The sequence below is a fragment of the Ambystoma mexicanum genome, chromosome 12 (assembly GCF_040938575.1).
Source record: "Ambystoma mexicanum isolate Mex_15411 chromosome 12, UKY_AmexF1_1, whole genome shotgun sequence".
Classification (NCBI taxonomy): domain Eukaryota; kingdom Metazoa; phylum Chordata; class Amphibia; order Caudata; family Ambystomatidae; genus Ambystoma; species Ambystoma mexicanum.
The window spans coordinates 988,876,017-988,888,567 of record NC_090936.1 but is presented as its reverse complement, the minus strand read 5'-3'; the positions used below and the strand labels follow the sequence as shown (position 1 = coordinate 988,888,567).

At 46.9% G+C, this 12,551-nt stretch overlaps 1 protein-coding gene across 2 annotated transcripts in view; it reads left to right on the top strand.

Annotated features, from left to right (window-relative positions):
- LOC138514175 (protein tyrosine phosphatase domain-containing protein 1-like) overlaps positions 1-12,551 on the top strand; it is a 263,564-nt gene that overhangs the window by 58,172 nt on the left and 192,841 nt on the right. For both annotated transcript variants that reach the window (XM_069629489.1, XM_069629488.1), the window contains exon 3: positions 538-618. In XM_069629489.1, the coding sequence (XP_069485590.1) occupies positions 538-618 (81 nt within the window). The remainder of the gene's footprint in view (positions 1-537; positions 619-12,551) is intronic.

Sequence of the window (12,551 nt, the reverse complement as noted above, 5' to 3'; positions counted from 1 at the left end):
TGGGGCACACAAGGAACTATCACCCCATTATGATTCTCGGGATCAGAGTCTGCATTGCAAGGGTCATAACCAGGTAAATCAGGTGGGTCAAATAAAAAAGTGATTACCTGCATGTTGTAGAGTGCTCTCAGTTTGGGACTTTCTGGCAGACTGGCTCACTTGTAGATTATGAGATCTGAAAGGCCTGTCATTCTGGGGAATCATTAGACATGTGTAAGCCCCTGGCACCGCACCAGCCCTGCAGGACTTCCAGAGGCCACCTGTTTTGGGTGAATTTTCCATACCTTACCTTAAGGCCCAAGCTTAATTCTGCCTCTAGAACTGATAGGGCATGTGACATACTACTGAGGCGTGAGTAGCGGTGTACTTGGTAAGTATGTGGGCTACATTAAGTGATTGCAGATTGTCGTGCAATGGGCATGTGATTCTGGGTGCCTGAATGAGGGGTACAGCAGTGATTACAGGATTTTTCTAGGGTAATAGCTGCATTCAAGGTTCTTTCTTGCTTTTCTGACCATGAAGTGTTTCTGGTTGCAGGGTCACTGATGGTATCCTGGCCATGGCGCGGCCCTCTACACGCCTGATTCAAGAATACTGCATCACTGAGCAGTTCAAGCAGTAAGCGACCTCTATCAGAAATCCAACTGTGAATGTATAATTTGCCTCATGCAAATATTATACATAGTGTTTGCTTTTTTCAGAAGTTTCTCTTTTTAACAAATTGCTGAAGTGACATAGAGGAGGTCATTTAATAAAGGTGCATAAATTGCCCGCAGGGGGCGGTATCCGCTTGCACAATCACCAGAAAATGTGTCTTCCTCCTAGGACTACTTAGAGGATTACTCCCCTACCTCTCCTTCCCACACAGAACCCTCACAATCATATCCCTGATACTCACAAGAATTGACTATGCAAACAGCTGCTACCTAGGAATGCCGGAAAGACTCACCAAGAAACTGCAAAGGGTGCAAAATACAGCAGCCAGGATCCTATTAAGACTAAACACCAGAGACCACATCACTCCAGCATTGAAATCCCTACAGGAAGATTCCTCTTTACTGCACCTTTCCTTCCATTTCTATTGACCCCAAACGTTTTGCTTTTATTTTTGCATCTGACCTGTTCTTTTTACAGTGCAGTGAAGCCTTAAGCTTCAATGCACTGGCTTTTGCTCATCTGTTATGGGAAAAGTGACATGTCCTCCAGGCTGTCAGTACTGGGAAACATTGTTTCCCTTAGTTTAGTTACTTGTTTATAACTTGTCATCACTTGTGGTAACTTTTTATCATTGTTTAATGCATCTTACAATGTAGTACAACGTGGTACACTTTTTGTTTTGCCCTAGACTAACACTCAGAGGATTTCTGGTTACTCTTGCTGTGCTAAATGGACAAGCTGGTGGCAGCAGTGACTTTTACAATTTATTTGGTGCATTTAGTTTTAGCTTTAATGCGTTTAGCACGTTTGGCTACTAACTGGGGCTAGTGGTCAAACATTACAAAAACAGAACACACAACGGGTGTGGCTACCTGATAACCCTATGCTGCACTCCTCTTGGGACACCGTCCCAGGTGTATTTACAGCCAATAGTGAGAAGGCATCTCCCCATAAAATGGAAACCACAGCCCACTTTGGTATATTTCGTCTTCTTAGTTATGTAACACAAAGTAAACATTTACTCTTCTCTATTATTCATTAGATGCACATCTGTGCAGAAAAAATGGAAGTGATGTCCACCTGACCTAGTACAATCAAGAGCCACCAAGACTGTACACAATGTGGGTAGACAATATATATATTTATGTAGCGAAAGTAAAAAGTAGACAATAAGGATCATTCTCACTGTAGAGACCTCAGTGTGTACAGGATGAATCAGTATAATTCCAACATACATGAATTCAATTAAATACAAATTCAATAGATCAGAGCTGTATTTTCGCACACTCCAAAGGCATATTCAGTTAAGATTGGGCATTGAACATATTAATCCATTCACAATGTAACAGAATGTGTACATCAGCATGAGCAGTGCGATTTCTTCTGCTCTATGTTTTGTCCTAAACACTCCTAATGATGGTGCCAACGCGTTTCGGATTCCGATAAACCCATCTTCAGGGCAGGATGTGTAAAGTTTCATAGGGTTGTAAGGGTTTTCCTAAAAATAACAAAGATAAACTAATTAACTTTAAGATGTGTACCAGTAATTAATGGGGGTAGATATTAGTCTGAGTCACTAACCTTATAGTTGAAGCAATAGCGAAAACACCTCAACCTGCATAAAGAGCCAAGATGACATTTCTCAGTTCATAGGTATATTAGATTTTACGCTCTTAAAAGTCCATATTATACGTGTGACACAACTTACCCGGTCCAGAGGCAAGTGCATCGCCCCGGGTCTGAGTAAGCTGTTGGAAGGGCAATCACGAAGGATACGCACAGTAGGGGTCAGTAGCAGAGATATGGATCTAAGTTTGGGATTAGAACAGATCAGGGTGAAAATTAGTGTCAGTTGTGAACTGATCGAGTCACCGGTAAAAATATGTGTGCCAAAGCTATGGCTGTTGAAATATAGCCACTTATGACTGTTGAAATAAAGCCACATATATAAAAAAAGAGGGGACATAAGCATGCAGCCTAGCGCCACCCGCGAGTGAATCTCTCAACATCTGTGCAGCTAACGTAAAAAATGAGTGCTGAACAAATGTGTTTAAACCAGGACACGAGCATGTAGCCAAGTACAAAGGTGCCGCTCGCAAATGACTATTCCATTCCGTTGAAAGTGACATTATAACTTTACTTGCAGTGCATCCGTGCCCGCCTGCGAGCCTAAGTCAATGTAGACACATACCTCTATCTTTTCGGCAGAACGCAGTCCTCGAGACGCCCGTCAGCCAGACACGCGGCTCGGAACTGCGATATGTTATTGTGTTGCCATGGCGGCAGCACGCATGCGCACTGCCTCGTTATCCACCATATTGGTGTGGGCATCCACATAGACGGATGCTATTCACAGAGATGCTCATTAGTAGGTCTGTACGCATACGATTAAATTAACCACAGCCCGACCCTAATATTCCAGAAATGATGTCCGTGTATTGCTCCACATGAATTCAATACCAATTTATAGTAGCTTGTGTGGCGAAGGAGAATATTAGTGTTAGTGTGTCGAGCCAGTTACCATAGAGATTCCGCAATTGGCGTCATTTTCAGATAATGAGGTATATACGCACAGTCACTTTACGAAGAAATTTTCGAAATGTGCGAGAGTCCCGTGAAGTCGTGATCGTTTCACGCCACTCCCAGCCACATGTCAAGGTCCAAAAGACGCGTCTCTGGTCACGGTCAGTTCAATGTTATAAGTGAAGCCAAACGACTTGTAGTGAAGTGTGAGGCGGGGCACCAGGGCAGCCCGAGACTGCATGGAGCCCCACCTCACACTAACCCTTAAATATGTCCACTGAAACCGGATCAGGAATCCCACAGGGGTTATCCCGTGTGTCCTGACTGGTACAGTGTAACATCGAGTTAATATATATAAGGGTTATTTAGCATTCTCCTGTATCTCAACTACCCAAAAAGTCATGGTTCTACTATATGGGTAGGTCAGTGTCCATAGATAGTGCCCACAAACATTTGACAATGTGGATGCATGTGCCATCCCTATCAGTGGAGGTGTGACTGATTTCCCCAGCAGCATAATGGACAGTTATTAACTTATGTGAAAACATAGCAACCAAATCTAATTTTAAACAGTCACAGGCATCATTAGTACAATGTTACGATGTCATATTTACCAACTGCACATACAAAATTCTCAGTAATACCTATAGGCCCGAATCACATTACCAAGTAAATGTATAAGTCAGGTCCCACACTGTGACATTTACCTCGTCAACAAAGATTCAATAATGCAGAATGGCCTCAGTCGCTAGACAGTTCTTTCGTCTGACCAAAGTTGTGCAGTTAGAGAGTAACAGAGTTAAAAAAAAAAACAGAATAGAAAAGCATACCTATAGCATTTAAACAAAGCACATGAGATCAAACTCGCAGTTCATGCCTCTTGGGCTCAAGCAGTCCAATAGATCGATCCAAAAAATGTCCCTTTGTAACAATTACTTATGCACACCCCCCCCATTCCCCCTCTCTCTCTGGTCAAACATTGCCATGCCACTAGGTTTTTTGCTTGTCCTTTGGCCATCTTGTCTTTTAGTCTTCCTCTTGGCCTGTGAGGTCAGGAAAATCCTTATATGGACTTGCAGTGCCCAGGAAAGCACAGGCTTTTGGCAGACTACTCGAGGGCTATGTGTGCTTGCTGCCACGAAGTGGGCTGGGACTGTCTGGTCCCAATCCCCAAACTGGTGCCAGTGTGCCTGAGTATTATGCATGAGTTATGCAGCTAGTGGTCCTGATTGGACCACTGCTGGGGTGTTTGGGTGGGACAGATCTGTCATTGGCTAGTGGGAGCTGCTGCTCTTACCTGACCTTTAGGATAAGAAGAGGACCACTGCACCCACTCTAGAGAGATGAAGCAGCGAAGACTCCTGTCCAGCTACAAGACTTTCAAGGTGACTGTGGACCCGTCGGAGGAAGGCTTGACGACCAACTTCTGCTGCTGCCCTGGTAGAGCCCTGTCCTGCGGAAGATCTCCAGCAGTCCTGCGAAGGAGCTGCGACCCTTGGAGTGGAGGGAACATCCATTCTCACCGTTGGAGTCCTACGAAGAAGAGCCTTCAGAAGAGCCCCAGGACAGCCTTATGGTTGAACAGCTCTGGGGTTGGGCTACCCTGCTGCAGATGTCACTGCTCTGAGTTGAGGCCTGGATCTTCAGCTTGGGCAACAAGACTGACCTCTGTGAAATTTCTAGCATCAAGAGGACCCGAGATAGGAGGGAAAGTTTCGTGCATCGGTGGCTGTCATAAAAAATTGCTTACCTGCATCCATTCCTGTCCTGCAAGGGGCCCAGCATTGGGTTTTTCTGCATTCTTAACTTGGAGACCTTGCACCAGGATTAGACAACGACCGGAGAACTGCTTGAACATGCAACTGCTGGGGATCAAGGGCTGAGGCTGATGGCGGGAACAGCGACCTGGGACCTTCTTCAACCAACCTGCCAAGTCTTATTATGGGTGGTGAGGTATAGCGATATTTACCTGCACCCCTAAATCCCCTTTAAAAGTTTGATAACTTTTATAAAACTTTTTTTAACACATTGGCTTTGCCATTGCTTGTTCACAAAAGCACTCCGAATGTTGGGAACACATGTGTTAGCTAGTTTAAGTCGTCCCCTGACACTTGTAACTGTTCACTGGACCCCAGAGACCGTACCTTAATTTTTTCCAGCTTCACAAAACTGTATGGAACTTTGCTGAACATTTGGGCACAAGGCCCCATACATCTAAGTGGTGGACTTCAGAAGTTAGGATTGAATCTCTGTGGATTGGCTAATACTAATCTGTACCTTCCTTTTCACTGTGTTATTTTGGCCATAAGTAAAGAAGTCTTTTTATACCTGTTTGTCTAAGTGCATTCCTTGACGGCTTCACTCTCTGTGCTCATTGTGGACCCTTTACAAGCTCACCACCTCTTGAGATTTAGCCTAGACCACTCGCCTTGCTACCCTGAACTGGTTTGGCTACAGCTCCCAGAGTTGTCCCTGTCACAATATAGGTTGGCCTTGTATACATCTGTCCACCAGGCCAGAGTATAGAAAATCAGTCCTAACAAATTGGTGCTCAGTGATAGGATGACCCTCTCCACTTAACATCTAAGTGTTTAGTGGGTGAGGATCAGTATTGGGTACCTACGTGTTGTACACTGGTGGAGTGTCATAACAGTACACTGTGATCGTTGACTGCTTTGTAGTTGACAGTCACCTACACGTTTGCTCTGCTTTCTCTCCCTTTCCTTTCCTTCCCTCCTTCCTCTCTCATCCCCTATTTCTCTTCCTTCTTAGCATCCGTTGTTATCCCCTACAGTTCACTAACAGGGCATGTTATCATGACATCTGTAAACAGACGTTGGCGGGATTAGCCGAGCAAAGTACTAAAGCGCCATCCCTCTGTGAATCCCGTCCCTTGTGCAAACACCATCTGTTGCATGGGGCAGCAGGAAGCAAGTCTGCTCTACAAATAGAACCTGCTCCGCTTCTAATAAAGATGTGAGAGCGGTCGAGGGGTGGCTGGTTTTCAGCACTGGGCGGAACAGCACTGTCCTGGGCAATGGTCCCTCTAATCATTGTTCTGTTAATGAGGAAATGCCTTGGTCGTCCGCACAGGTAATTTCCCATGTGTGCATCTGACTAACAAGGCAGGCCTCTTTCTGGGCATGCGTAATGAGTGAGTTGTCATCTCTGAAGGGAGCGTGCAAGGAGTTTCTCACCCACCCAACCGGTGCAATTCTTTACAAATTAGCATTCAAGGTGCTTTACAGCACGTTTCCCAAATAGGTTGGCTCAAATAAATGTTTACAAATGTTTTATAGGCGGTTCAAAAAGAACTAATGAATCAATCCAAAACGTCAAGATCTCTGCTAATGCTTGGAAAAGGTACTCCTGTGCTGAGGAATATACATGTGTGTACCAAAGAAAGCCTTACATGCCCAGGATACACATTGAGCCTAGTCGTGGTTAGTCATTTGTCGAGTTGCAAACACTGCTTGGAGGCAACACAAAACATATGTTACGCAACTGGGAGAACAATATCATGAGTGTTAACACAATCACTTATTATAACTTGTTTTAATTCTCTTTTTATTTTAATTTTTCATAAACACAATCACAACATTAAATACACATATAATGAAAATAGTGCTGCTTTCGAACAGGTTTTCAACGGTTGACACAGGAATGGTCTCCTAAATCCCCTTGCAGCAGCTTCTAAAATAAAACCTTGACGCATAAGTCAACGGATTGTCATCACCATGGTTAAACATTTTCATTTGCATAGACTGTACATCCCCTCCCTTGTGTGGAGCTTCTTGCAACGACTAGTCAACTGTTGGGTCTTTACCCCTCTAAACCATTATTCCTGTATATAGGGCTTCAATACAGTTTGGCAGTATTTTGGTCCTAAATTCACCAAAATACTGCCAAACGGAATTACTGTTGCCACCACTTGGTCTCGCGGTTACAAGTGGTGGTAGGGTGGTGTAAGGGCCCTTTTTTGGCGTCCATAGGACACCATGGGGAATTTAGTGGAATTACTACTGTGGGTAAATCCGCCGATTTTGCCAATTTTTGGTGGTAAAGTGATAGATTGACCTCCAGCATTTTTCTGAAGGTTTATCTTCCATCTTCCTATCAAACGCATAGTACGGTGGTGCGGGAATGTGGCGGTAATGGAATCACCACCACACTATTGCACTTTTTTACTGGACCGCTGTACTTGTAATGAGGCCCATAGTTCTTGTTCGGATAACTGCCTGGAATGATCCATGCTCGTTGTCTTTTGTGCCATCTACCAAATCTGATGAGTGGTGACATTGGAGAAAGCCCTGCCTAATGTCCTTTGTTCGGCATCTTGCATTGCTTCTATTACACATATCTGTTACCAGTTCACGTGCCCACGCCATGTTTGACAGCCATTCAGCTTGCAGGAGCCCTGGCCGCTATCCAGTTGAATGTGATTCTGCGTTTGCCAGTAGTAAAACCAACCGTGTACATTTGCACTGTGTTCAGTTTCTTCCAAGCAGCCCCTGGGAGACCTTGGAATCATGTACTCAACTGTGCATCCTAGGTTATCAAGCCCATCGGTCGAGTGCCCCTGCAGTTTGTAGCATGCCCAGGCCAAGCGGTTGAAGTCAGGTGGCCCTCTCCTAAATCTTGGGCATTCGCCTGCCTTCAGGTTTTCTATTTTGTGCAGGCGCATTGGTGTACAATAATTATGGTGTTCGTCTCGGTGGTGTATTGCACACAACCCAGGGCTAATGGCGATGTTTTGTGTCAGCAATAGCATACACCTTTGTGTACACTCCTCTGACCTTATATCTAGTTGAATGCCTGTCTGCCATCTCTGCATTGCTATACGATTAGTGTGATGTTTATCTGCATTCTCAGTATAACCTGGATATTAATGTTCATGCCACGTATAGCATGGCGTTGGTTCTGGGTGGAAGTGGAAATGTAGGCCACTGCTTATTTATCGTGGCTCTCATGCGATGCTACTGCAATGTTGTCTTGGGTATGGCTTCCTGCAGAATCTCTGCATTATTTCTTCATATGTATCTTGATTGTATCAACAGTGGCGCAACACAAAATATGCCCCCCCCCCCCAACGAGCCATGCTGAGGCCCACCCCAACTCAGCAACAAATCACGGGTTGCGGCACACTTTTTTGGGCCTCATCACGATGTGGGCGCTAACACTTAAATGCGGCGGTAATGCTATTACTGCCGCATGTAAGGGTCCGCCAAATCACGGGCTTGGCGGATTTACCCCGAGCTCTGTGCTGGGGGCAAATCCGCAGCGATTTTCCTGATTTTTGGCGCTATTACTGCCAGCAGTAATACCACCGGCGGTAATAGCGCCGAACATTCCCCATTAGGCCCAATGGGGAATGGGAAATTCCCGAATGGGCCCAATGGGAAATGGGGACTTACCATTCCGCCAAACCTGTGATCCGGTGTTAATAGCATCAGGGGTTTGGCGGTAGGGCTAATGAGGCCTAGATTACCACACTTGCGCAATACGCACAAACATGCTGCTGCAGGGGTACGCCGCACACTGCACTAGGAGAAAGATATAAATATGTGTTTTAATGCGTTATACAGCACACTTTCTGAGAAGCATTGGCTAAACGGCCAGAGCATTCGCAATTTTTTTGTAGGGTAACACCAATCGAAAAATCCAATACATACAAGTCACCAACAGTGCACAGGGACGTTAATGCTTTTTTTTTTTTTTAGCTTTTTTTCATTAACAGAGAAAAACAAGTATAAGTCAACAGAAACATAAATCATAATTCCTACACGCCCCCCATCCCCACCCCTGTGGCACAGCACCAACGGGCCTCACTTCGCGTCGGCCCCCCCAACCGTTTTCTTAATTATAGATGTCCAGTAGTTTAAGGGCCTCATTACGACCCAGGCGGTAAGTTACCGCCTGGGTCGTACCTTTACCACCATGGCGTAAACTACGTTTACGCCATGGTGGTTGGCGGACTTACCGCCCCATTCCGAGGTTGGCGGGGCGGTAAGTCCCCAATCCCCATTTACCCTTCCCCATTCCCATTTTTGCCCCATAGGGCATAATGGGAGTTGGGAAGGCGTTAATTACGCCACCGTAAATTACAGTGGCGTAATTAACATCAAGGTCCCTTAGCGCCATGGATTTTAACACCTGCTAAAAGCAGGTGTTAAAACCTCCATGGCGCTAAGGGACCTCGGAATCAGGCGGTAAGGGTCGGCGCTGTTTACGCCGCCGTAAACCCCTTACCGCCTGAGTCGTAATGAGGCCCTAAGTCTTTGAGGGCACCAATGTTCCCTAAAGTCCCCTTTCAAGCATTCCAGGGTAACGCCCCAGTCTGCGTAGAAGGACTCCAATTTATTATCTGCGGCATATGTGGCCCACTCCAGAGAGACAATGTCCCACATTTTCCTCAGCCAATCCTGCTCCGTAGGGATCGAGGGCCCTTTCCACCTTTGCGCGATGAGGGACAAAGCCGCCAACGTGAATGTCACAGACTCCTTGGTGCGGCCCCGCTCCTTCGCTTCCTCCCCTTGCCCACTCCCTCCCATCAAGATTTCCCGAGGGTCCCGAGGGGCTCCTCCCCCCAAAGCCTGAGCTATAGCCCACTTAAATCCGACCCAGAAGGGTTGCAAAATGGGACAATCCCACCAGATATGTGAGCCGTGCCCCACTCCCCGCACCCCCTCCAACAATCCCCCGGGGTAGCAGGGTTCATTGCGTGAAGTCGGGCGGGAGTATAATGCCATCCCACCATGCACTTGTACCAAACCTCCTGAACCTGGATCGCCTTCGCAATTTTGGGGATCCGTGCCCACAGCCTCTCCCAGTCTTTCGGCTCCATTCGGACCCCGAAATGCCACCCCCAGTCAGCCATGTAAGTCCAACTAACACACGGGCTACCTCTCTCCAACTGCTTGTGTAAGTCTGAGATAAGCCCCCTAGAGCCCTCATGGGTTGTTAAGAACCTTTCAAAGTGGGTTAGATCCCTAGTCGCGGCCAATCTTATGCTCGGGGACATAACCCAATGCCTGATTTGGAAATAATAAAGCCTCTCCCTTTCTCCCAAGTCGAACTCCTTTTTGCATTCCTCAAATGTTTTCACCCTATCCCCAACGAACATGTCCCTCAGGGTTCTGCATCACCCCTCCTCCCAATCCAGGAACGCCCCCCTCTCGATTCCCGGAGTGAAGTCCCCATTATAGAAAATAGGGGTAAACGGTGATGGAAGAGTTGTAGTCCCCCACCTCTCTACAGCCCGATCCCAACTATCAACTACACTTTTCGTAATATCACTCAAATAGAGATGTGGAGGTCGCAGCCGTCGTGGGAGCCAAAGAACCTCCCCCAAATGATGCCGAGCCACCGCTCTATCCATCTTCACCCAGTGCTTTAGGTAATCCTTCGAGAATCATTCTTTGATTATCCTGAGCTGTGCCGCGTCATGGTAGCGGCGAAAGTCGGGGAAGGCCAGGCCCACTCTCTCCCTAGAGGCCATTAGTAACTGCCTGGAAAGTCACAATCTCCCCCCCCCAGACAAAGCCCCTGGTCAGCCCGTCCAGCCTCTTCAAGAAGCTCTCCGGGACCCTCAACGGAATGGCCTGGAAGAGGTAGAGCACTCGGGGGAGAATCAACATCCTAAGGACAGCCCCCCTGCCCAGCCAGGAGATAGGTAGGGCACCCCACCTCCGTAGATCTTTTTTAATAGCTAAGAGAATCGGCTCGTAATTTGCAGCCAGCTAGTGAGGGGGTGATCCGAACTCCCAGGTACCGCAACCCAGAGGGGCTCCACTTGAACGGGGACACCTCCCTCACCTCCTTCGCCTCCCCCACCCCTAGAGAGAGATTCATCAGTTCCGACTTCTGGAAGTTAACCCTCAAACCCGAGACTTCACCAAAGGTGGTTAATAACGCTATGCATGAAGGGAGGGACTCCTTCGGGTTAGTTAATGTAAGCAGCATGTCGTCGGCAAAAGCCGCTACTTTATGTTGCCCCCCTCCGAATGGGATACCCCTGATTTCCACCGTTTGACGTATCGCCAACAGGAGAGGCTCTAGATAAATGGCATAGAGTAAGGGGGAAAGGGGGCACCCCTGCTTCGTCCCCCTCTGAAGCCTAAAAGGCTGGGACATCTCCCCATTAACCAGGATGCGTGACGTGGGATTTTTACAGTTGGCGGCAACCAGGTTAATGAAACCCTCCCCGAGCCCCATTTTCTCCATCACCTGGAATAGGAACGACCACTCCACCCGGTCAAACGCCTTCTCGGCGTCGAGCGCCAAGAGGATCGCCGGAGTGGCCGTCTTGAAGGACTTCTCCACTAGATGAGCCACCCTCCTGATGTTGTCAGCGGTCTGCCATCCCACTACGAATCCCGACTGATCTTGGTGGATTAGTGAGGGAAGGTGCTTCTCTAGTCGGCTTGCCAAAATCTTTGTCAAGATTTTTGCCTCTGTATTGATAAGGGCAATGGGACGATAAGAGGTAGTTAATGCTTTAATTAATATAATGCTTTGCTATTAAAAATGCCATGCCACAATGAAAACATGTCCAACTGGCTGCACAATGTAGACCAGTCTAGACACATAATAACATATTACAGTAAAGCATGCCAGGCCACATTTAGACATACCTCGACTAGTTGCGCCAAAATGCCAGTCTAAGCAATAACACTTATCATGGTTATTTTAAGACAGATGCCCATAAAAATATACAATGCTGCAGTAAGAAACGGCTAGACTGGCAGCACCCAAATGCCAGTCTACCCAGGTAATTACACTTAGTAGGACTGCTTTATCGGAGATGCCCTATTAAAAAAAAGTCAAGCCAAACTAAGAAAGGACTAGACTGGCTGCACCAAAATGCCCCTCTAGCCACTAATATCACATATCATGACTGCTTAGCCTGAACATGGATAACCATTATGATTTATCACACAATCCCTGTCTCACACCACCCCCCACACATCCCCTCTCCCTCCCACCCCCTGCCCCAACCCCCAAAATCAGCTTCTCGGCCCAGAATTACCTCCACATCCATTTTCCTTGTCCCAATGCTAACGGATGAGGCTCCTTGCCTCATAGGTAAGTACTGGGACGAGGAAGAATAGGGCTATGAGTAATGAAAATTACCAATAAGTAACCAAGGGATTACACACAAGTAGTGGTGCAACACCATTGAACTGACTGAACTTCAGCCCTCCCTCCACCACTCCCCCCTTGAAATGTTGGGCTATGTTGACTCTACCTGGCTGACCTACAGAGCCGTTGCCGGACAGAACAGGACACAGATGTTAAACGGCACCTGGGTTTCGCTGTTAACAAAGGCCCGGCAATTACTAACGTAGCGCATTTCACTGTTAGTACCTGCA